At 44.8% G+C, this 23652-nt stretch overlaps 1 protein-coding gene across 4 annotated transcripts in view; it reads left to right on the top strand.

Moving 5' to 3' along the window:
* Positions 1–13289, top strand: part of GRAP2 (GRB2 related adaptor protein 2) — a 51727-nt gene extending 38438 nt beyond the window's left edge. For all 4 annotated transcript variants that reach the window (XM_075154888.1, XM_075154878.1, XM_075154869.1 and 1 more), the window contains exons 5-8: positions 994–1162; positions 2801–2932; positions 5100–5219; positions 7471–13289. In XM_075154888.1, the coding sequence (XP_075010989.1) occupies positions 994–1162; positions 2801–2932; positions 5100–5219; positions 7471–7650 (601 nt within the window). In that variant the 3' untranslated portion in view covers positions 7651–13289. The remainder of the gene's footprint in view (positions 1–993; positions 1163–2800; positions 2933–5099; positions 5220–7470) is intronic.
* The last annotated feature ends 10363 nt before the right edge of the window (positions 13290–23652 follow it).

The raw sequence follows: 23652 nt of genomic DNA, 5'->3' as shown, positions 1-23652 counted from the left end.
AGATCCATATGGCTAAACCCTCTTCAGCCCACAGAACAGAACAGCTGTATTCAAGCAGCTCACTGCGAGCAGTTCCTGGTCTGCTCTGTCCCTCTAACCATGGCCCAGCTCTATCTAGAGGAGGGCTTTTTGGTTTAGACCAAAACCATGCTAACACTCCGACAACTTGTGTGACTGTAGCACTCCAGGATAGCACTCAGTCCCTGCCTGGTCCCTGTTTAGTTTATTTGTGCAGATGTAGCCTCTGAGACGAGTGTTTTGAATTCCTGGAGTTGCACAGAACAAGGAGGTGGGTACCAAAACCAGGTCACATTTGGTGCAAAGCAGAATTGTCCAAATCAGACAGGAGGTAAGAGGAGAGGATTTGCAGGGGGTAAGCAGGGGCAGAAGGTTGAGACTGTTAATTTGGCTTGTAACAGCAACTAATAATTCCTTCTTTTTTTTCTTTTGGGTACAGAGAATGACCAGTAGTAATAATATTACACTAGATATTATACAATTATAAAACTCAGTGTATGGCTTCATGTGACTGTGTCTGCATGTAGTGGTGATGCCTGTGGTGTGAAAAGGTATAATACATCTCTTATAGTCAATGCAGACTGGATGTTAACAGGAACCTGCAGAGGCTGGTAGGTAAACTACAACTGCACCTTTGTCTCCTGTACAAAGTATGGAATAAAGCTATTAGCTATTTTTGGCCCTGAAAGCTCCTCTGGCCTTTATTTCAAAGGAGAGGCTTTAAAACCCTACGCTTTGTTCTGATAGTGCTTTGTGACTGGGCAGCCCTGTGGCATTCCATGTTTGTAATTGATGAGTCTTTTGAAATACAGAGCCACATCTAGGTCCAGTACACACAGGGACTGCCATTGCTTTACTTTCCAGAAGTCTAGATTTGGCCAAGCAAGAAGCTTTGGTACTCTTCTGGAAGACTTTTTCAAAAAAGATAAAAGTGCAACCTGGTTCATGATGTCTTACTTTTCCAATGGGATCCAGGCATGAAGATGATGTGCAACACTTCAAAGTGATGAGGGATTCAAAGGGTAACTATTACTTGTGGACAGAGAAATTCCACTCGCTAAACAAGCTGGTGGACTACTACAAGACAACTTCCATCTCCAGGCAGAAGCAGATCTTCCTGAGGGACAACAGCCGAGAAGAGAAGGTAAACAGAAACTATGCTTAGGAGTTTCTCGGTAAGAAAACTTTCCGTGGAAGGAATTCAGCCTATAAGAATGTCTCAGGGTGGCAGCGGAAGAATCTGTCCTTGGAAAGCCAGTCGCATCACTACACTGGTGGGCCCTCCAACAGAGATTTTTAGTTGATTCAGTGGTATGTACAGTTTTATATAATTGAGCAGAATTTTCTGATTCTGTTTTGGATAGCAATAGGCAGTGCTGCAAATCTGCATAGAGGTGCTTTGCTAAAGCTGTGGTAAGGCCCCAGAGCTGAAATTCTAAGATGTCTTACACATCCAAGGGGAAGCAGGACTTACCTTATTGAAATGCCTAGATTTCATAAGGACAGGTACTCAGCTGACTGGTAGGTTGTGTCTGAGAAGAATTTGAGACTGGTTTCCTAGTGTTCTTGAATGCACCTAGACTGCAGCTGTTATTACAGTTGAAAGTTGGTCTGCTCAGAAGAATCGTCCATCTTCTGTTACCAAGCGAACACAGTAAGGAGAGTGGAGCAACCAAGGGCAGAACCCGGAGCAGTGGCTGGTAGGAACTGAAGAGTACTGCTGAGAAGAACATAGCAGATATGGGAACAAGCTGCGCATTCAAAGATGTAGTAGATGTTTGAGAAGGCAGGGAAATCCCAGTCCAATGAATGCCTGGTTTTGTGCCAGGGGAACAAGCAAATGACATATAGAGACTGCTATGCATTGCACACACGTACTGGTCACTGCAGTAACCAAAGTCCTGCTTTACTGGGAAACGGATTCTGGTATTAAATTACCAGGATGTGCAGGTAGAGGAAAGGCAGAAAGTATGTGACTCGCTCACTGCAGCAGTAAAGTTTTATAAGCTGCATGTGGGTCATTCTTGCTGGCTCCAAAAGAGAGATGATAATTTTTCAGTCCGAAGAAGGGGCTTGTGTTATTGTCTCCTTCTAAACCACTTACACAGAGCTTTAAAAATGCATTAGTAAGGTATAAAATAGAGGCTATGGAACCTATGAGAGAGAGATCACAGTGAAAAATTGTCTGGGGAAGGAGAAAGGAAGACTGTATGCATGTATATCAGTAAACCTGTTTGGGCTGACTGTGAGCAGGAAGGGAAAGAGAACAGCATTTGCTCCAAGATGCAGACAGGCAAATGAAAGAACAGGAGTCAAGTTTGCTTTGGCAAACACTCTGTACATTTGTTATGGTGATGGGCTCAGCAGGGTATGTTTAGCAGTCGTCACAGTGGGGTTTCTGTTGACAATTCAAATTTCTAGATGCTACAGCCATATGACAAAATGGTAGTAATATACAGATTTCAGTGCAAAGACAAATAAAGTCTAAGGGCAGTATTTCCAAAAAGAGCTTGGCTCCTGTGCCGGCCCTCACATCAGTGGCCACATTTTCAACCCAGCACCTCCCATTACTACGCACTCTTCAGATGGGGAATGGCTATGACAAAGATCTAAAATACAGGATTCCTGACTTGTCCTTCTGTTCAGAGGGGCAGGAGCTTTCCTTTTCCTTCCCAAGGTAAAGGGTAGCGGTAGTGATCAGTGTGCGACGATTGCTAAGCTTCAGTCAAGGATGTGGTGGGAAGGAAAACCTGACCTCACTTTTCTGATCTTCTTCCATCAGGAGAGGCATAGTGGGAGCCTGGAACGGATGGGCTGGGAAGGATTCCACCTGGGTGGAGCAGCTGGAGAAGATCATTCTTCTACAGCCAAGAGATATGTAGAGCATCCTATCCCCATACTGCAGCAGCAACAGGTACTACCAGGAACGAGGGGTTGGAACATCAAGCCCAGGCATATGAAACATTGGCCTTAGTTGCTTGGTAGCGAGTGAACCGTCACTTTGTCAAAAATCTGTGATGCTTAACCTGCTTTAGGAGGCAGAGTCAGTTAGGTCTTCGTATGGGAATAGCAGTGATGATGGTGTTGGCCTGGGGAGCTCTTTTGATGTGTAATAAATATGTGGGCTTTTATTTAGTTCTGTGATCTATGACTGGTTGACAAACCAGCAAAAAATGGAAGTCAATGTACAGTGGCCCTTTCACTGGGAACCTGGGAGTACCCTTAGGGAGTTTTTGGGGCTCCATCCCAAAAACTGGAAAACAAGGAATGCTGTCATGTTCTTGCTTTGCTTGGGAAAGGACATAACGTATCATCCAGTGAGAGTGCAGAAAACCACTCCCAAATCTTGCAGACACACACATACATCGTTTTAGGAACTCCTCTCTAGTCTGTAGGACAAATGAAACCTTGCTGCCTGTTTCTTTTTTCTGAGTTATGCTACTGACATTCAGCGCCACAAAACACAACACAGGGATGAGAAATTACTATGGTAACCCTAGGAGAGTTTGGTTTCTGTCAGAACATTCCTCCTCCTCCTCCCTAATTTGTGCCCTTTCTGCACACTTTCATCATGTTGCATCCCTGATGTGTGGAGTTTCTTTACTCCTTTGCTTGCATAGGAATGGAGAGGACAAGAGCAGCACCTGGTGCTATCTTCAGATTAATTTGGGGGGAAACAGTTTTCCTGGGGTTGGCTCATGTCTCTAGCTAGGGACAGGGTAGCATCATCCAAGGAGAGGACTTGTCCGGTTGAAGGGAAGAAATCCAAAGCCATGTCCCTTAAGGCATGAGAGCTCCCATATAGCAAGGCCAGGGGCAATCATGAAATGGCCATTCTCTCATCAGACAAGCAGTGTTGCCTGTCAGGGGACTGCTGATGGAATAATACAGCTTTTGACAAAGCTGAGGACTGCACTCTTTGGAGCACAGTCTATGCATGAGTCACATCCGATAGGGAGCAGAAACACTCATAGGAGTGAAGTGTCCATGTAGTATGTCTTGCAGCTGCAAAGCCAGATTGAGTTCACTCACTTACTGGCAGGGACAAGTGAGGTGCAACTTGTGCTCCAGTCTCAGGCAGTCTCAGCAACCTTTTAGGCTGACAAAGAAACAAATGAGATCAAGGGAGCTTTTGGAAGGTGCAAGGTGCAAGAAAGGAAGCAGCAAGAGGGAGAGGACGAAAGCTGTTTACAAGCAGCAGCAAGTACAAGCTCTTGTTCTTCTTCCCCTCTGTTGACACAACTGATCAGATCCTATGTCACTGAAGCACTGCTGTAACCTAAGCTAACATGATAACAGATTCTGTCACACCGTTATCATAAAAAAAGCTTCGTGCATGCACTAAGGGCCTGGAGGGATGAAGACACTCAGCACCTCTCAGCTGTGCAGTCAAAAGAGAACGTGCTCCCTAGACGTTGCCTAGTTCCTCTCTCTGTCTGTCTGGGCTGATTTGTGTTGATATGACTTCAGATGTATGGTCATATGGCTTCTTTTCTTTGAACATTATTTTATCTCTTTCCTTTTTGGTTAATTGGGCTACTGGATTCTCAGGCTTGCTCCCTGCCCTTTACAGCATAGAGCAGCCCAAGAAAAAGTATAGTGAGTCCTCAGATATACAGTCAGCTGCATCAGCATCGCTGCCATTCCACCAGCGTATGGGACAGAGGAAGAGCAAGGAGTGGGTAGGACTGGGGCATAATAACTCCAGAGTGGGAAAAGTCCCCTTGGCAAGCATTGCTTTTCACCTGTGATTTAGAACAGCCTTAGGTTTTCTCCAAAAGTCCCAGAGGCCAAAAAAGCCCCTCTCTGACCACTTTTCCCAGCAGCTGTGGAACACAGTTGAGGACAGTCAATTTTCAACTTCTAAGAAGAAAAATCCAAAATAGAACAGTCTAAGGTGATGTCTTCCATGAGGGGCATTGCTTGCAGGATTGCAGCACAGGGACTGTATTGGAAACAGACATCTAAGATGATTTTCTTGAGGGTTGGACCCTGACTCCCTGGCCACCAATGACTCTTAAAGCCCCTCATTTATACATCTCAGCATATACATGACTTTTCTCTTGCTGTTTTCTTTCTAGGATAGGTATGGTGGGAGTCTGGACAGGAAAGATGGGCTGCATGGACTAAGGGATCACGGCCAAGGAAATGCAGCAGCTATGCAACGGAGACACACAGATCCACTGCACCAGCAGACACCGGTAGGTGATATACCTGGAAGGCCCCATCTGCCCAACTCAGTGGGTCCCTTAGCAATGGCCAAGCAGTCTGGGCAATGTCACCTGCATAGAGGTTGCGTGAGGAACAGTGTATTAAGCCTCCCGGGACATAGAAGATGTTTCTGAGTCTCAAGACTCTATCCCAGCCACTTGAATCTGCTTCTGGGGCACCCTGAGGGTAGGACTTCGGTGTTATATGAGTGTAGTTCTAGGACTGCTCTCAAGGCCAGTCTTAGTTAACATGCAGACTTAGCAGAAGAAAGAACTTAGCATGAGCTCAACAAAATAGGCTTCTGGGACATTGTGAATGAGCCCAAGCTCACCCATGGTTTTGGATCAAGCATGGTTCCAGTCCAGCAGAAGACATTTCTGAAAACCTAATGATCTTTCCTAGAAGGGCTTCATGTCCACTGATGCAAGGGACTATCAAATATCTTTGCCACCACAGCCAGGCCTTCCTAAGCACAGTAGCTAGATGTACAGTACTCTTTTTAAGTCCTACGGAGAGTTGCCTCATGACACTGTGCCATGCTACTGTGCTCCTTCTGTCTTGCAATGCCTTTGTAGTCACAGTCTCTTCCACTACTTTTTGCTTCGGTCCTGAGCAGACCTGTCATCACTCAGTTCTACTTGTCTGCACCTGGCACATCCTCTCGGACCTACTATGCCATCAAAGTGGGACTCACCTACCTGTCACCCTTATCTGTCAGAGCCTCCTAGCACAGTGGATGTGATCCAGATATGTCTCTGCAGACATCTCAGATGGCTCCACTACCTGGATCCATACCTGGCAGTTGACTTAAGTAACCACCTGCTCTGCAAATGCCCACTATGTGAATGCCCGCATAGAGCATGGTGTCTTTCTCTGCCTCAGCCCGTGATTCCACTGCCAACTCCAAAGTATTTCTCCATCAGCTCCTTGGAGTGTGACCTAAGAAGGCACATTTCTCTTCCTTGAGGAAATGTACAGCTTAGCCCAGAACAACCAGAGAACCTAGATCCAAGGAGAGAAGAGAAGGACAGCAGACCTTTCTCAGGTGTGAGAGAAAGAGGACAGATTGGATTAGGAAATTGGGAACAAACTGGGAAACAGGGACATATCTTCTTTTGGCAAAAGCCCCAAATCTTTATTATAATCCAGCTCAAAATACAATGGCTTTTATCCCTCAGAGGCTGTGGCAATGAATAACAACATGCCCTTGCCTGCCACACCCCATCAGTGATCTAGAAGCCACAAATCCAATTATAGGAATGTCTATATGTCCAGCCAAATAACTAGGAGCCATGTCTAAGCGGGGCCCTGAATGGAAGATTTAGCAAAAGTTAGTCTGTCTTCAAACAGATCTTTCCATCTGTGCGCACAAAATATACCTCCCAAATTGTCCATGCCCCATGGTGTGGGTGCCAACAATTTCACAGAAAAGAAGCCCACGCGATGTCCTTTAAAATCTGATTTCCAGTCAAAATCGGAGATGACTGACTGCAAGGTCTCTTATGATGAAGTTCTCATATGAAAAAAATCTGACCATAGTGTCCATTAAAGTGCAAACCCAAAATAAACTGATATACCCAAACAGTTCCTAAATCCTTTTGATCTCAGGGGTCTGACCTTGGGGAAGAGTCCAAAGAAAGTTTAAGACCCTCCCCTATGCCCCAGAGGTGCCTGAAAGAGCAAGTATCATTCTTTAATTTTCACAATGTTCACTACAACATACGTCTGTGTGCTGGCTCTCTTACTGTATCCCTCATAGTCCTCTGCTGGCCAAGGACGCATTTCTATATCCGTACCAGCACCAGCTCACCTCCCTACAGCCATTCGCTTATAGCGTACAGCCCAGCAGGACTCAGGCAGGAGCCCTTCTCTGTGCTCCCATAACTGGCTTCAAACATGGCTACCACAGCTCATCTTACAGGGCGGAGGAGACAGAGCCATGTGAACACTGCTTCCTAAGGACTTGCTCTCAGTCTGACTTTTCACCTTATGGTGTGAATACCCACGAATATACTGAGGCTGCTGAGAACCCAAGCACCATCCCTTGGGTGTCCCAGTAAATTGGTCCCCCCTTCCTGGCATCTTGGCCACTTCCTGGTTTAATTGCAAGCTGGTCTCAATTTCAACATTGCTTGTCCTCTCTTAGTGAACATAAGTACTGGGGCATGACAGGGGTGACAGAAGGATGATCTTTAAGAGTTCTGCCTCATTCTTCCCTGCCTGTCTCTATCTCCTTTCCAGAGAACGCTATGGGTCCGTGCCTTGTACGACTTTGATGCTGTGGAGCATGACGAGCTGGGCTTCCGCAGTGGAGACATCTTAGAGGTCCTGGACAGCTCCAACCCATCATGGTGGAAAGGGCGTCTGCGTGGGGAACTGGGTCTCTTCCCTGCCAACTACGTCACACCGGTGCCGCTGTGAGGGCACAGTATGCCCCAGAGAGCCATATTGGAGCTGCTCTTCTGACATGACAGGGACAGAGAGGGAGTGCATCTTCCCTTGCCCCCAGGACATTTTGGTTTTGTCTTAATTTATTGGCAATTGATCTTTTGAAATGTTGGTATGAAAGGGAACCCTTTAAAGAGGATAGGAATTTTTTCCCCTATTTTTCACGTCCATGAAGGGGAGGGAGCAAAAATTCTGGACTATCCGTTGAGACCTTGCTGGATCCTCCCCACCCTGTGACTTCTTTGGCTAAGTATTGATAACTTCCTGCAATTAAGTTTGTTCTGTGGAAATGCACCTTAGACGAGTCAGGCTTCAGTATTCAGGTAGCCCTACCCCTTCCTTTTGGATCTGGTAGCACTCATAGTCTCTTCAGGCTCCATTTTACCTTTCTTTCAGAGCCAGGAGGAACACCCAAGTGAATTAAATGATCATTGGTAATCACATTAATCTTTCAGGTAGCAAAGGAAAGTGAGGGGGCCTTAGGTTGAGGTGCAAGGCAACCTTGACTTTTCTAAATAGTTTCTGGTTTTACTCTTCTAGTACCTTCTGTGAGTATGGACCGTATGGATATACCAGATGAAGGGAAAGGATCCTGTAAGCTTTTGTACAAACAAACCAGTGGTGAAGGTATGGGAGGGTGAGAAGCTACTTTGTTTGCTTCTTCTGATAGTCCTGCTCTTGTTTCTGCACCCCGTAACAACAACTTGTCCCATTTTCAAGCTGCTCTCTGAGGCACCTACACTTCTGTTAGATATCCTGGTTAGAGCAGGTCAGGCCCTTCAGCTAGATTAATATCCACTGGACCGGATAACAATTAATATCCTTCACCGGTTCCTTTTGTAAAACCAAATTGGGGAGGAGTTGGAGAGAAGAGGTTTTTCTGGTTTGGTGGCAGAAGTTCTTTCGCTGAGAACATGGGGTGTTCAGGATCACTGTGTACAAAACTCTGACTTGCTAGTGGAATGCCTCATCCAACAGGTTAAGCTGTTACTTTACAGTATGCAGAGAATAAAGTTGTGGCCATCAAATAGGCTGTTCTCTGTTCCAGTTTCTTTTGGATGAAATGAGGTAAATGGTTTTCAAATCATTCAAATCATTGCTGAGTGAATGCCCAGATGTGATACAAATATACTACAAACGCACATTAAAAATGATCAAACCCTGTGAAGGAGACACTGCTGCATAACCATTGTTCAGGCAAGTTGATATTAAACAAGCTGCCTGAATTTTTCACAACATGTGGGACCTCAGCGGTCAGCAAGGAAGTGATGATTTATCATTCTTGGGAAAGAAAGAAAAGGCAAGTGAAAAACTCTAAAAACAAATCAGACCCAGCAAGAAAAATGTTCTTATCTTTTGTTAGTCCCAGTGGGAGAAAAATAATCCAGGAAATAGGTTCTTGGTAAAGTCCAATTCAATGTAGCTGGCCTAAATAAAGCTGCCAGCTAGACAGAGTATTACCAGAAAGAACCCATTGTCAATTTTTTGAGAGAACTCCACCAAAAGCAGATTATTAACGGGTGAAGTAAAATCAGAGACACGTTAAGAGCTTATCTCCATTGGCTACCAGGGTGGTTCAAGAAATGGAGAGATACCATGTGACTTCTTGGGCTGGACTTGGCCCTCTTCTCTTGCAGGACCTCTGTTCTGGGCCTTTCACATCTCCTTTTGAAGTGAATTCCGTGAGGCTTCTTTTGGAACAAGCTACCTTATTACTGGGTTGGTGTGAGGGTGTAACCTCAGTAGACTCCACAGTCTGAAGTGTGTTTTGTTGTGATTTGCTCTTTTTTAACTTTTTTTTTTTTTTTTGGCTAAGGTAATATCAAATTTGGAATAGAGAGGGTTAATATTCAGTGAGAGAGAGAATTAAGACCAGGGGAGGATGGAAGCAAAGAAACCAGAGACCAGCAAAGGCAGAGGAGGGTTATGAATGATGAATCTTTCATATTCAGGTCTGGCTGAAACAGAAGAAATGGTATTTTCACCCTTATTCCCACCACGTCAAATCATCTTTCAATTAATTTTTTTTTTTATTAGTTACTTTTAAAATTAGAAGCAATGTCTCCTTTTCCTTTCCTCAGCACTCTAAAGACCCTCTTGGTAGTGAAGATGTAGTTGCACAAAATTAATTGAAGATAATGCACTTAGCAGTTTGATAGCTCTTCACACATTTGAAACCCCTTTACAGAGATTAACTAATTAAGCAAGTCTAAGTAGTACATTGTAAGTACCCCCATGTTAAGTCATGATTCGTTTGAGGAAGAGGTAAATTTTCACGTGATTTTTTTTAATTGATGTTTAAGGAATTAATACTTAAGATAATTAGCATTAAAGGACTGCACGCTAATTATGGACAACATACCAGAACCACAGTAAAATCACGACTTCCCATTATGAGCAGCACCTAATGATACCAAAATTACTAGGAGGCAAAGGTATCGTGGCGTCTGTGATAACTATACTAGTGCCATCTTCTGCACTGCCTTGTGCGGCTGGCGAAACTTTGGTCTGCAAGACCCAGTCTCGCTTGCCTCTGCTCTTGTCCTTGCCTGCTCCCCGGAGTAGAAGCAGTGCTACCTGCATTTACTGTACATGCCAGCAGCTGGGAGGCACAGGCATCAGACTGCATTTTTGTACCCTCCCACAGTAAAAGTTGTTTTCCTCCCAGCAAAACAGCACAGAGGAGAACCACGGCCCTTCCCAAATCAATGGAGTCTCTGGATACAAGGAGAGGTGTGGGCGAAGGGGGGAGTTTTGCTGGGGTAGAAGGTGCTGTAGCCACAGGATGGAGGTGTTTTCCACACCCTGTGCCATTTTCTGCTGTAGTCTGCCCGTGAAATGATACCTCCCTTAGTTCAAGTCACTTAATAAGGAAAAAAAGAGAGAAAAAGAGAGAGAGAGAGAGACTCCTCTCCTCCACCCATATATTCTGCCAACTTTCCTGCTCCTTCTTCCAGCAGGTTTTAATTGTAACACAATCCTCGCTAATGTTGTGGTGTTTCACTTACACCTGTGCTGTGAAAACCTCAGATTCTATTGCCCGTGCAAGGGGCATGATGACAGTGTGGTGCACTGAGTTTACCTGACATTTGTCAATGTTTTGTAAAGAACTAACCCTCCAGAACAGATCCTGAGAGAGTCCACTGTGAAACCAAAATGGAAGGAATAAAGAGGAACCCAGAGAAGTATTTTGTTTGGTATTTTTCTTAAGCAAGAAAGACAGTTCATGAGAAAAGAGATTGTAAACAGAGATAAAAGTAGGAAAAATATGTGGGAAGGCAAACAAATGAAACAGAGGAAGCTGGACTGTACATGGAAAAATAAGTTTGATGAGCACAGCTGAGCTGTGCTTTCTCCTGTCTGAACGATCTTTTCGCCTACATTCTGCTGCAGATCCATATTTTGCTTATAAACGTCTCTGTGATTAATAAGGCTGAGCAAAAAACAGCAAGTGGAAATCTCCTTTCATGCAAAAGCTGTCCAGGTGGTTTTCTGTTCCACGAAATAGAGATGTCTCTGTCTTGGTGTACATGCTTGCTATAACCGCTGCAATCGCTGGAACGTGCTGTGGAAACAACGGGAACATGGCTGGTTCCCATCTGACTGCTGACAGCGTAAGAGCACCAGGGAGACGATCCTCAGTGCTGCCACACAGCCAGCATCTGATCAGGCTGCTAAGCCAGTCCCCTTGTATCAGGGATACAACAAGTTCCTAGGTTGTTGTTGTTTTTTTTTTTTTTAATTGAAAATAGTTCTCAATTTCACTTGGCTGTGCAGAAAATTTGGAGCTTTTCACAGGAGGCACCTGTTCATCATCTTTTCTTCAGGAGCACCTCTCATCCTTCCTCCCCAATGGGATCCTGATGCTGTAGGCTCTTGGAAGGCCATTTTGCCTTTAGCCCTTGTGGAGAGTAACCAAGGATGGCAGAAGCAAAAGATCCAGCAGCCAGGACCATGTGGTCAGGAGAAATCAGCCTTGAACAGCAATGTGGTATCAGTATCAGTTTTGCACTGCAGGAGCAATGCCCCAGCAGCTGTAGCCCAGAAGTGAGGTGAGGGGTAAGCTCTACACTGAGTGAGAAGTGGCAGGTCTTTAATTATATCAATGTCATGTCATAGGGACAACAAGGATGTCTGGTGAGACAGAGAAGCGGCCATCTGGGCTACGGCTGTCCTCAGACTCTTGCTCCGCTTCTGCAGCTCTCTGCCAAGGAGCATGGTTGCACCAGACTAGGTGTGAGAAGTATTTGGCAATGCTGTTCCTTCCGATGCTGCCCAACCCTGCCCAATGTGTCCAAGAAGCCTCCCCGCACCTCCCTGCAGCTGCAGCCCAGCACCTCACTGTCCCTGGATGTACCAGAAGGCCCATCGCCCAGCTTTTGCCTCTGAGCTGATATAAGAAAGTCCTCTGCAGCCATCTCATTTCAAATACTTGTTCAAAGCAATTGGCTTAGCTGCTTTTAAACGAAACCCTATAGAGATCAGTTGAAACCTTTAGCATTCCCTAGATGATCCAGGCAGTAACATTTACTGGTTAAAACACAAGCATTGACTAAAAAGCTTCTGACACCCAGCCGCTCCTTGCTGCTGAAAGCTTTGCATTTCAGTGGGGAAGCATGAACTGAGTGTATGATAAAGCCTTTAATAGCACTGAGGAAGAGGGCAGAGCATTGCCAATTTCTCCAATTTTTAGAGGCAGCTTTCATGTGACAGAATTCAGGAGCCTTAATTTGCATCAAATGCAAAGGAAGTTTCTTACATAAGCAGAACTGACAGTAGAAAACAGCTGAGGACTTATCTGCGAGCTACAGGACAGCAGGGAAACAGTCAAATGAGTAGGAAAAGTTCACTGATCTTTGTGCAGAGGGAAAATTCAAAGCACATTGTCTGCTGTCATTGTGCAAGTGAGAGCTGCTTGGCGGATGTCCAGCCTGCTAACATGAAAATGCAAAATTTCACAAATGGCAGGCGTGCAGGGATCCTTGTAGACATGCAGAAATAAAATTAGCTCCAGCAACAAAGGGAGGAAGAAGAAACAAATAAATTAAAAGATCTCTAGATATCTTGCGGCTTCTCCCTGCTAGTCCAAGCAGGCCCATTTCCACCATGATTTATGAAAGATACAGCCATGGCAAGTTTGTTTGCAACAAATAATAATGAGAGCAAATCTGTGGGGAAAAAAATGCCGTTTAGGACATGAGTCTACTACAGTCCACTTAAAGCTATAAAATGGTGACAGTGTCCTGACATCATGACTGAAGTTCAATTCCCTGTTTAAGAGGCGCTTCTGGGAAACCATTCAGTCATATCCAGCCACAGATAAAGAAAAGAAGGAAAAAAATGGAGGCACCTTCTCTACTGATCTAGAGGTCATTTGCGTTGTATCTTTTGTGTCTGTGCTGTACTGAGTATGTCTGACTCGGACCATAACTTCCTTGTGGTACTGGCCAGTCCCTCTCCCTTGTCAAATTCCAAGAACGGTGCTACTGCAGTGCCAACAGATAATAACAAACAGCAGGAACCAGTCTTCAGTGTCCCTTCTCATGACTGAATGTTTTCTGCCAGGTGCAGCACACCAAAATGCTGAATTAGAAGGAGACTGCATCAGCCTTTTTTTTTTTTTGGTGTCATCAAAATTTATGGGGAAAAAAAATCAACTGCAAGTTTGCTACCAGCACCAAGGGGAAAGGGAACTGCCCTGTGCTCTGCCCCTTCTGGAGTCATTTTCTTCAGAGCCAAATGCATGTGTACCACCAACAGCTCATTCTGAACTAGCAGCTTTTTACACTCACTTGGCGGAGATATGAATAAGAGAGATATGTGGCAGCAGAGAATCAGCTCTCCAGAGCTGCATATCTATATATCTGAGCTTGCTATTGTGATGGCAGTTATTTATCTGTTATCGGATGAAGATGGTCTGCTAATAACAATGGCCGTGATTTCATCAGAGCAGGTGAGTCAATCTAACAGCTCACTGCCACCCTGCAGAAAATGATCCACTTGTTGATGAGTTGAGTCAGCTCACCGAGGGCAGCGTAAGGAGGCCCAGAGCCAGCGCAGGGTGAGCAGTGGGAATGCACAGCCAGGAGGGGGAAAGGGGAAGACAGAACCTCCCAGTCCTGGCAGCAGGAGCTATTAGATCACCTCATCCTAGGCTGCAGACTCAGCAAAATGAAAACTTACTTGGTTTTGAGGTTGCCATAACGCCTTTACACAAGTAGGGAATCCTTTCTTTAAAGCTTATTTGGGAGATCGGGGTGGTGGCAGGAAAGGGGGAAAGAACTCACATCTGCTACAAATAGTGCGTCCTACATCTCCTCCGTGGAAGCTCATGGAAGTCTTCATTTAAACAGTAAAGCTGTAAAATTTTGTTATTTTTTGGACTGTAAGTTAAAGCAGGAAAAAACTAATTCCTAACACGGTCGCAACAGTAAAACTCTTGGTCATTCAAGCTATTATCAACATTACCTCTGAGGGGAATGGACCATGCACAACCATGCAGAAAAAAAATAATAGCAAGAGGTACCTTATTGCCCTGTGAAATTGCTAAATTAGTGCCACTTGTTGCTGATGCTTCTCTTTCTGGGTGGAGTGTAGCTATCAGTCATGTTTATCACCTTGGAGAACACACCAGTGCTTACAAGTTTAAATCTTCAGCATCAGCTGACCAAAATGATAGCTGCATATTCTTATTTAAAATGTGCATGACTTGAAGAGCACAGATATTTCACAACCACTTACACAGCAGAATGCACTCTGGAACACCAGTCGTAAACATCTTGAATTTAGGACTCCAAAAATAAGAGGTAAGGCTTCAAGACACACAAATGGGTGGTTTGCACCGACTTTAGACAAATTCTGACTAAAAATAAAACATGCGTATTTAAAAGAGAAGGTTCATAACCACTTGAACAGTGTAGCAAGCTTGCTGTGGTTCTCTACTACAGTCTCCAGCTCAAGCCTGGAAAGAGGGCTGGATACAAGATTTACAAGGTAAAATACTCTGACTTTGGTTATGGGAAGCTGGAGAACATGGTCACGACTGTCCCTTCAGTCTTCTGACGCATTTGGCTCTGTCAGTGCATTGAAGGCCAACCACTATGATGAGAGATACCATTACTAACAAAAGAGTGGTGGTGTTTATTGTCCTTACAATAAACATTTAAATATGAAGCCTATTTTTCTGAAGTGCTGGCTTCCCCGGGTCTAGAGAAAGCTGTCTCCGAACAGCAGGGTGTTTTAGCCCGGGTGTGCAGCTGTGGCACACGCAGGCTTGAGTGTGACGCTGGGAGGAGGGGGGACACCTGAGAAGACATCTGAGAAAGCAAGTGGGACTGAGATTTGTCTGAGTAAGTCACTGTTGTATGTTTTAAGTGCATGGGACTATTCTGATTTTTACCAGCTGAAGTTCTGCCTCGTTATTCCAGAAAGAGATCATAATTTAATTTGATAAGATCTTCATGTAGGGAGCCAAAGGGTGTGGGTAGTGATTTACTCCTCTTTGAAATTATAATTATCATCTTTCATCTATTTAAAGAATCTTTATACTTACCTGTGTAAGACAGTCTAATATGGTCAAAGCCTCGTGGTTTTCTTTTCACATGACTCAGGCAAAGCTGACCACAGCTCCAAAGCTCTTCTCAACATACTCTTCATATTATGCTTTATTGTTTCTACCTTCCTTATTTCTGCAGCCTCCAACTTACTGAAAAAGCTGCTGCAAAAGGGTTTTTTTTCCTACCCATGTCTGTAGAGGGAAAATGTGTCATTTAGGAAAAACAGCTGGTTAACTTAGAGCTAGTTCAGCTCAGTAAATAACTCAAGCTGGTGACTGTGGTATGACTGTTTCACAGTAAGTGGTCAAGCCAAGCATCCTGCATGGATGCACACAGTCCACGCAGCAGAAACGGAGGACGCTGTGTTTGGTGGAGGCCCATCTGGGGTGAAATAACAGACCTCACATGGGAGTCAGTGAAGAACAACCGTGTTGTAAATGTGCATAAATTACTATCCCATATTAAGAAGACCTAACATTTTGAGGAATACAGTGCCCAAGGAGGCTGAAGACTAGCATATACAAGACACGTGTTGTGTTCCGAGAGCATTAACCAAGACTGACTAACGCCTTTTCAATGCAGCTGTCTTTTGTTCGTGCAAAATTCTAATTTATGTTGAGCATCCTGTTACTTAGAGCGTGGGTGCAAAACTCTTTCTAATAGGATGTGTATTGCTAGTATAGAGAAGGCTTGGCTGGCTCAGCACTGCAATCATATCAGCCTCCTATTTGCATCCCGCCACTGTCTCCCTTTGCACTCCCACATTAGCTGGAAGCTCTTGTCTTCATCATCGCAGCTTCTAATTCCTTCGTCCTGCATCCCCAGCTCGAATGCTTCATTATGATCCTGGAATTCATTCTGCAGTGTTCCTAAACTTCATCATCCCCATCACCTTCTCTCTCAAGAGTGTATAGATTTGCTTTCCATTTCATTTATTACACCTATCATTAGCTCTTTCCCTTTTTTTTTTTTTTTTTTTTAGGTTTGCTAGTATTATGTTAGTATTTATCCCTATTATTGCCAAGCTGCCATAAGCACTTGGAAATACTAAATCCAGACCAAGGCCCTGTAGTGCTGGCACTATGGCCATGCCCCAGAGCTCTTGCAGCTTCCAGCTAGTGGTAAGAGGTGCGTACAGGCAAGTAGACAGGAGTAGCACAAGGAAGCAAGGAAGCAAGATAGATCACTGCGATGGCCAAAGCAGCAGGCATTTTTGACTCATCTGAACATCTCAGTGCATGTTATAGGAGTAATGTATTTCTCTCCGTGACTTGAAATCCCTTTTAAGGCTTGTTCATGCTACAGGACCTACAGCAGCACCACTATGCAAGTAGTAACTCCTCTGTCAGTGCTCCCTGGCTCTTCTGCCCTCCCGTCTTGCAGCTTTGCTCCCAATGAAGCAGTGTGGTTTCCCCACGCCCAGCGAATGGGGCAGGGGTGAGCTGGACCCCTCCAGACATGCACAGACATGTGCTGTGAGTCTGGCATGGCCTTGCCGGCACAGGTGCTCTGCTGGCAGTCTCATCATTTACCCCCTGGGTAAAGAGCACAGAGGAAAGAGGAGTCCTTAAAGCAAAGACCACTTGTCTATGTAGGGCCGCAATTTTTACCTGGAACAATCACTTTGCCTCACCTTGTCAACTTGTAGTTTGTAAGACAGGGCTGGCCTTCCCTCCCTGTCAGCACAGCACATAGACACTCAGGTCATGAACTAGTCTGGAAGTTTGGGTCCTGTGGTATGAATGATTGATTGTAATTAATAAGGAATGAAGCTGAGAGGACCCCTGTGATGTGGGAATCCAGAGTCAGCAGGTTTGGCATAACTCCGTGAAGTTTCAGCCTTGGCATTAATGTCTGTGTTTTAGGAAGCAGCAGCCTGTGCTGGCTCAGTGGCAGAGCTCAGACAGCAATTAGAAATAAAGAAGTAATATATGCCAACTAGGGGAAAGAAAAAAAGAGACCGCAATTGTTCTAAAGCAGAAATCATGAAATGCAGAAAACTGACACAGAAAACCAAATACATCGAGGACACAACCCTGGCTGGAAAAGCTAAAAACAGTAAAGGATTTTAAGAAAATCTGGAACAGGAAAAACTCTAGCAATGATACAGACTCAACAACATTTTTATTGATACAGAGAAATCATGGGGCCTTGTGTCAGTTTTTATGTAATAAGCAACGTATATTCAACTTGGCAAACTCTGTCATATAGCTTTGTCCCCAGTCCCACCCAAAACACAAGGGGTGAAAGGAAATCATTTGCCTGGACATATCTATGCTGAGAGAGGACACAACAGGTTCAGAAAATAAGACAGGAGGACTGACAAAGGGGGAAGAGGGTAGTTTTCATTGAACCATGTCCCAAGTCCATGAGAGCCTCAGTGTCATGTGGAACGGAGGACAATGAAATGGGGAGTCACAAAGACCCAAATCCTTAGAGAGATCTTTGTTTTCATGTCCAGTTTCTTTATATTAATGGCATCTAATGCCCATTCGTTGCAGCGAAGCTCCCTTGCATAAGAGGGAATTCAATGTCTAACCACACTTGAGGACCTGACCCTCCAAAATGGACCCCGCCAGACCCTGCAGAGTCCCTGGAGCCTTTGCTGTGCAAGGGCTGCCGCGGGGGAGTACCGCGGGGGATGGGAACAGAGCATCCTGTCCCCGCGGTGGCGGGCAGTTGCTGCACACAAGGTACTCTGGCACAGGCTGCTGACATCCTGGATCAAAGTTAATTACTCGTGTCTTCATTTTCGTTCTCTGGCTTTCCCGCTAATGTTTCTTCCGTATTTCCATGGGTTTGTGTGTGCAGCTGCCTGTGATCCAGAAGGCCTATTATCTTCCCATCCTTATATCTCGATAGGCGGTAGAACGAGTCGGATAGAGCACTAAGAGGTAATTAGCAATCAAATAGGTCAGGAGCTTGCTTGGGGGTTGTGCATCACTGGGTTTTCCCAACTTCTTGTCAGAAACAAGTGTTGATAGAGTGAGGGCGGTCACCAGTGGTGAAAATGCAAAATCAAACCTCGGTGGTGGTTCAGAAGAAGTACATGGGGGCAAGGAGGAGTTCACCTTGCACACTTGCTCATCTGCAGGAAAGGGAGGTCATGAAATCCTGCCCAGAAACTACAGAGCGTGCTGCAGAGAGCTCGTGTTTGCTTCCCGGACCTCTCCTCTGCTGTCCAGGCCGATCTCATGTTCTGAGAAGTTTCCTTTTTGGTTGATGTAATGTGTCGAGCGCCTCTCTCCCATCCTACAGCAAGCTTGCTGGTCCCTTATTTTCAGTGTACACTACTATGTATGTAGACTACTGTGTGTATGTGTGCATTTGTAGAAGATCTAGTTAGTACCTGCTTAGATTTGTGGATATGTGTGCTTGTTAGGAGTTTCATAATTTCTCCTGGAGTTTCCTTATGTGTAAAATGAAGATAATAACACGTAATTACCTACCTTGCAGGGCTGTTGTAAGGACAAATTAACCAATGCTTGTGTGGGTGTTTGCAGATGAAAAGCATGATATTAAGACTAAATATAATGATTGAATGTTACAGAAAAGAGTTTGTGTTTATTATGGTGATTGAATATGAGACGAGAGCGCTTTGTGGGTGTTTATTTCTTGTGCAGTACCAAGTATTTGTGGAAGGTGGGAAACTGGGGGAGCTGAGTTTGGGGTAGGGTGTCAAAGAGATCGTTAAAGTTAGTCTTTAACCTTATAGCCTACTGACTTTCTTCTCCTCTTAACTAAAGCTGATGCTGATCAAGGGACAAGAGAACAGAGGAATGAAAACAGGGCCAAGCTACAGAGGAAGAGAATGAAAATAAAATACAATTGAAGATCATGATTTCAAAAAACAAAAATGTAAAAACTGAATGGGAAAATAAAAGCTAGGGCAAATGAGGACAGAGGAGAGAAAAGAAACCTCAGAGATTCATGGTGTTAAATTATCTCAGTACACAGAATTACAAGAAAGGAAACACCAATTTAAAAGAGGCATCAGAAAGAATTGATGGAAAGCATGTGCAGGGAAAGAAGAAGAGAGTAGAATGGGAAGGAAGCATGAGATGTTCTTAATTAATTTTTGTTTTCATTTTATTAAGTGTAATGGCATCATTCTTTTATTTCCTATGCATTGTTGAGAGGCACTTCTTTGCAAACCTTAAAGATGGTGTCAAGCATTTTAGACACTTTTTCCATGTGTTCCATAGGCAGGCTGGTGAGAGTTAAGGTGTGGATGCTTTTGTCAGCCTGAGAATGGCCCTGTCTGGTTTCATTTGGCTTTCATGCTGTCTCTGGAGAATTAATGGAACAAATGCATTTCCATCGACTCCAGTGAAGCTGTACCAGGAGTGAATCAGACCCATTCTCCCTGCTAAATGCAGCTGTTGCCCTGTGAAACCCTGATCCACAATCTATTTCAAGTTAAACGTGGAATGTTTTGTGATTAAACACAAAAAATATAAAACCAAAGCTTAATTGTTATGATCTCTCATTAAGTATGGTATGTGGGTGTGTGAGCTGCCCGGAGGAGTGGCAAGGGGAGGTGGACCATGAGAAGGAGTAAGGGGTAAATAACCACTACACTGCAGAGTTCAGGGAGCAGACTGACTTTCTTTGCAAATTGTCCTGGGTTGAAATCAAAATCATTGGCCAACATCCCTGCAGGGTCCTGTGGCCTTTTTGCCTTTGCTCCCTCTTGTTCGCCCTCTCTCATCCCCACCCGCCCTTCTTAAACATCTCTCCAAATCCAGGATGGCTCCAGTTCTTCTCCTGGTCCTTGTTTTACATCTCTTCCTTGCACCCCAAAACTTATTTTGGGCTGACTCACTCTCACCTCAACTCATCGACCTAAATTAATCCTTTGTGTAATTCAACTGACTAAAATTGACGTAAATGGAGTTACATCAGAGCTGAAATTAGCCCAGTCTGACTAAAATAGCACCTGCCTTTTCTACCAAGCCATTGCCTGCCTCTTCCCCACCTCCACCCACATACCATGATTTTAACATTTCTTTCTCTTCATTGCTCTTTCTCTTATCCCGCTGCCATAAGCAAGCTGTGTTCTCAGTGGCCGGTGTTGCCCTCTCCTCTCCAGCATCCTGTTCTCTTTCATCCCCACAGCAGAGGCTGTCGGTCCCTGTTAACAGACGAGCCTTGCCTGTATCCAAGTCTATGCAACAGCTTTTCATCTTCCATTGGATTTTGCTGTCCTTCATGATAGAGATGCACCGCCTGAGTTCAGAGCCTGGTTGCAGTGGGCACTTCATGTGCCTGTAGAAATGACAGTCTTGCTCCAAAGAATTTGCAAGTCAGAGTGCCAAGATGTACAAAGATGAGGAGGGAAGTTAGATGAAGGTGAAGTGATTTGCCAAAGGTAGCATAGCAGGATGATGGCAGAGACGTGGATGTCAGACTCAAAGCTCCTCTTCCTTTTCCGTGACTATCTTTATGCCACCATAGCATTTCTCATCAGCTCTTACAATCTTTCGTCCCTCACCCTCATGCAGTGGTTAAACATCTCCTTCACTTTCTTTCTCATCCCCTCTGGCTTTCTGACTTCTTTCAGCTTGCCCTTGGAGCCTGCTCATGTTGGCTAGGCTTTCTTCCCTCTTTTTCCAAAAACCCTGGCTGTTTGCAGCACACTCCTCTCTGGTTGAGCCGTACTTTATGTTTGGCAGCGTGCTGCACCATTTGCATCTGGGTATCTCTTTGGGGCAAGGATTTATTCTGTAATTACCCTAGCTTATTTATTATCGTGGCATATATATCTGCAGTGTTATGCAAACTGTAAAGGCTTCTAGTTCTAAAGGTCACCATGGGCGTACCTTGTGTTTACCTTCCAAACGCAGATGAGCTCAGAACAAAAGGGACCGGCAGGCCACTGAGTAGATGAAGGCAGGGAATCACCCTGATCTAACTAATTTGCCAGGGCAGTGTTCATAAAAGTAGGTTACCTAGTGCTGCAGACAAACAACCCAATCCAAACTTGCCTTCTTCCAGCCAACTGAATTAATTCCCCAGTATTGCTGTGTAGACCCACAGCAGTATATAGCTGCATGTCCTGAACAGCCAGAGCAGGAGCCTATCCATTTCCCATCCTAAATGTCAGGCCTTCCCAGTCTCCCATACTGGGGCTCACGTATGGTGCTTCTCGTTCTGCCGCAGGTATGGCAGCTGCCTCTCGTTCTGCATGGTGGATGTGGCCCCCCAAGTTCAAAAGAGCCTTGCTGCAGCTAATGCCCTTGAGATGAAGCCTCGCTGGAAAGCCGCCGTGCTACCTGGTGACCAAGGCCACCAGTACATCCCTCACATTGCTTGTCACAGTGTTACCCCCAGCATTGGCATGTGTGACATTCGAGCTGTAATTTGCTCTTCACGTTGCTCTGCAGCGTTGAAAGAGGATCACAAGACAATTACCTTACAGGAGATGAAATGACCCCACTACATCCCATACACAACCTGCAGGAAGACTAGAAGGATAAATTAAATGTTTGTGAGAAATGCAAAACGCTAAGCCATTAGTTGCAGACCTTCCCAAGATCATCCGCTGCCTAATTGCATTTCCTGCCTTACTGTAGCTTAGGTCAATTGTCAGCATGGGAAAAAAAAAATCCAATCATCGCTTCCTCTACTAATTGGCAGCCTCAACAAAGTGGAAGTAGAGCCATGAATACTGGACTCTCTCATCCTGCTTGTTAGAGCAGAGATACTCTGGGAGGGATGGGGATCTGCCACAGGCTGCACTCTTCCCCAGGGGATGCAGCTGCTTCTCCAACAGAAGGAAATAAATACAGGAGGGTGGGGAAGAAGGTGTGGGGGTCTGACAAGCAGAAACATGTTACTGAGCCAGCCTTGCTTGGAAGAGTAAAAGGAAAAATGCCCATGGTCACTCTCAAGGGAAGATTTTTAAATGATCCCACAAAAGGATGGCATGGCAAATAGAAAAGAGCAGGTGAGGAGGATAGGCTAAACACAAGGAGAGATCTATGGATTCTCCATCATCAGGAGAAGAGGGAAAAAAGAACATGAATAAGCTCAGAGCTGTGGCTTATTTCTGCGGCAGCTCCTCCACCTCCCTTCCTCCTATGCGTTTTGCATAGGTAACCTACCGCAGCCGCAAAATAAAGAGTAGTCGGGGGCAATCTGTCTGAAAAATACCCCTCTGGAGAAAGGAATCTCTTAAATACGATGATCAAACTGTTCAGATATTAACAGATGAGAAGAATGGTTTATGAATCTGGATTAGCTCAGAATCCATTTGATTATTTTTAAACCTCTAAGACTGAAAGCTATAAACCTTCCTAAGAGAAATGCCACTTATTTTAAAATGAGCAGCGAAATCTTGATTAATTGAGTTGCAAAAGAAATGGATCTAAAAACAGGCACTGGAGGAACATAAATGCATTATGCATTTGGGTTTTGCTTTTGGAAGAATTCAAAACCAGATCTTTCTGCCAATGCTGATCTGAAAAGATGATATTCTAAGCCTGAATTCAGGTGTCCATAGACCCAGGGAGGGACAGCCTGGGTCACTATCCCTGTGACACTGTCTCAGGACCAAGACCATCACCATGCCTCAGGCTGGCTGGCTTGGAAGCTCTCCCCTGCTGAAGGCCAAGATAGGAGTGTCTCCTGTATCAAAACTATGCTAGTTTCTCCTTGTGTGGCTTTGGGGTGGCCAGAGTGCACCCCTACTTGGAGCAACGTTACAGCCTGGAGTAAGTGCTGCTGTGCAGCGTCTTGGTCAAGCAGAAGGGTGATTTTTCCTCAGAAAGAGCAGCCAGGACAAAAGCAGGGGATGTCACCTGGTACATTTTTTATAGCCTTAGTTCTGGATTTATAAGGCAAAAAATTAAACAGCAGATTTCAAGCGTAACTTTCTGTAAAGTTTTGCTTTCACACCTACAACATTTCTCTGGAAACAGTCTTTCAGGAGGGAGGTCTGGTCGGCTCCTTTTATTTGTTTTTTTCTGACTCACGGGAGTTCGCTTGCACCCACTCCATCTGCCTTCACCATGGCATTGCTGGACAGAAACACCAGCGAGTGAAAGGTAAGGATCCTCTGGAGCTAGCAGTGCTTCTGATAAGATCATGAGCAGCTGGCTTCTTTATGTTGCCTCTCTGGATATTTTTAAGCGAAATACACATCAGAGGCCAATGTATGCTGATCAGTAAAAGGGCATCTTCCAACCCAAATAAACACACTTCTACCACATCTTAAAATCTAGCTGTATCTTTCTTCATGTTCATGAATCACAAATCTCCTTGTTCCATCTCCACGTTTAAGCCTACACTTAAGCCTTCTGCATCTCCTCTCAGAGGGCTCCCTTTTTCTTTCCTAGGAATGCTGCTCCCCTCACACAGTTTTGCATTTATTGTGGGGACCAAACTGTGGGGACTTAACCATTTTTGTACTTTAGGG

Source organism: Calonectris borealis, chromosome 1 (genome assembly GCF_964195595.1).
Source record: "Calonectris borealis chromosome 1, bCalBor7.hap1.2, whole genome shotgun sequence".
Lineage (NCBI taxonomy): Eukaryota > Metazoa > Chordata > Aves > Procellariiformes > Procellariidae > Calonectris > Calonectris borealis.
This window is presented reverse-complemented; position numbering and strand designations above follow the sequence as displayed.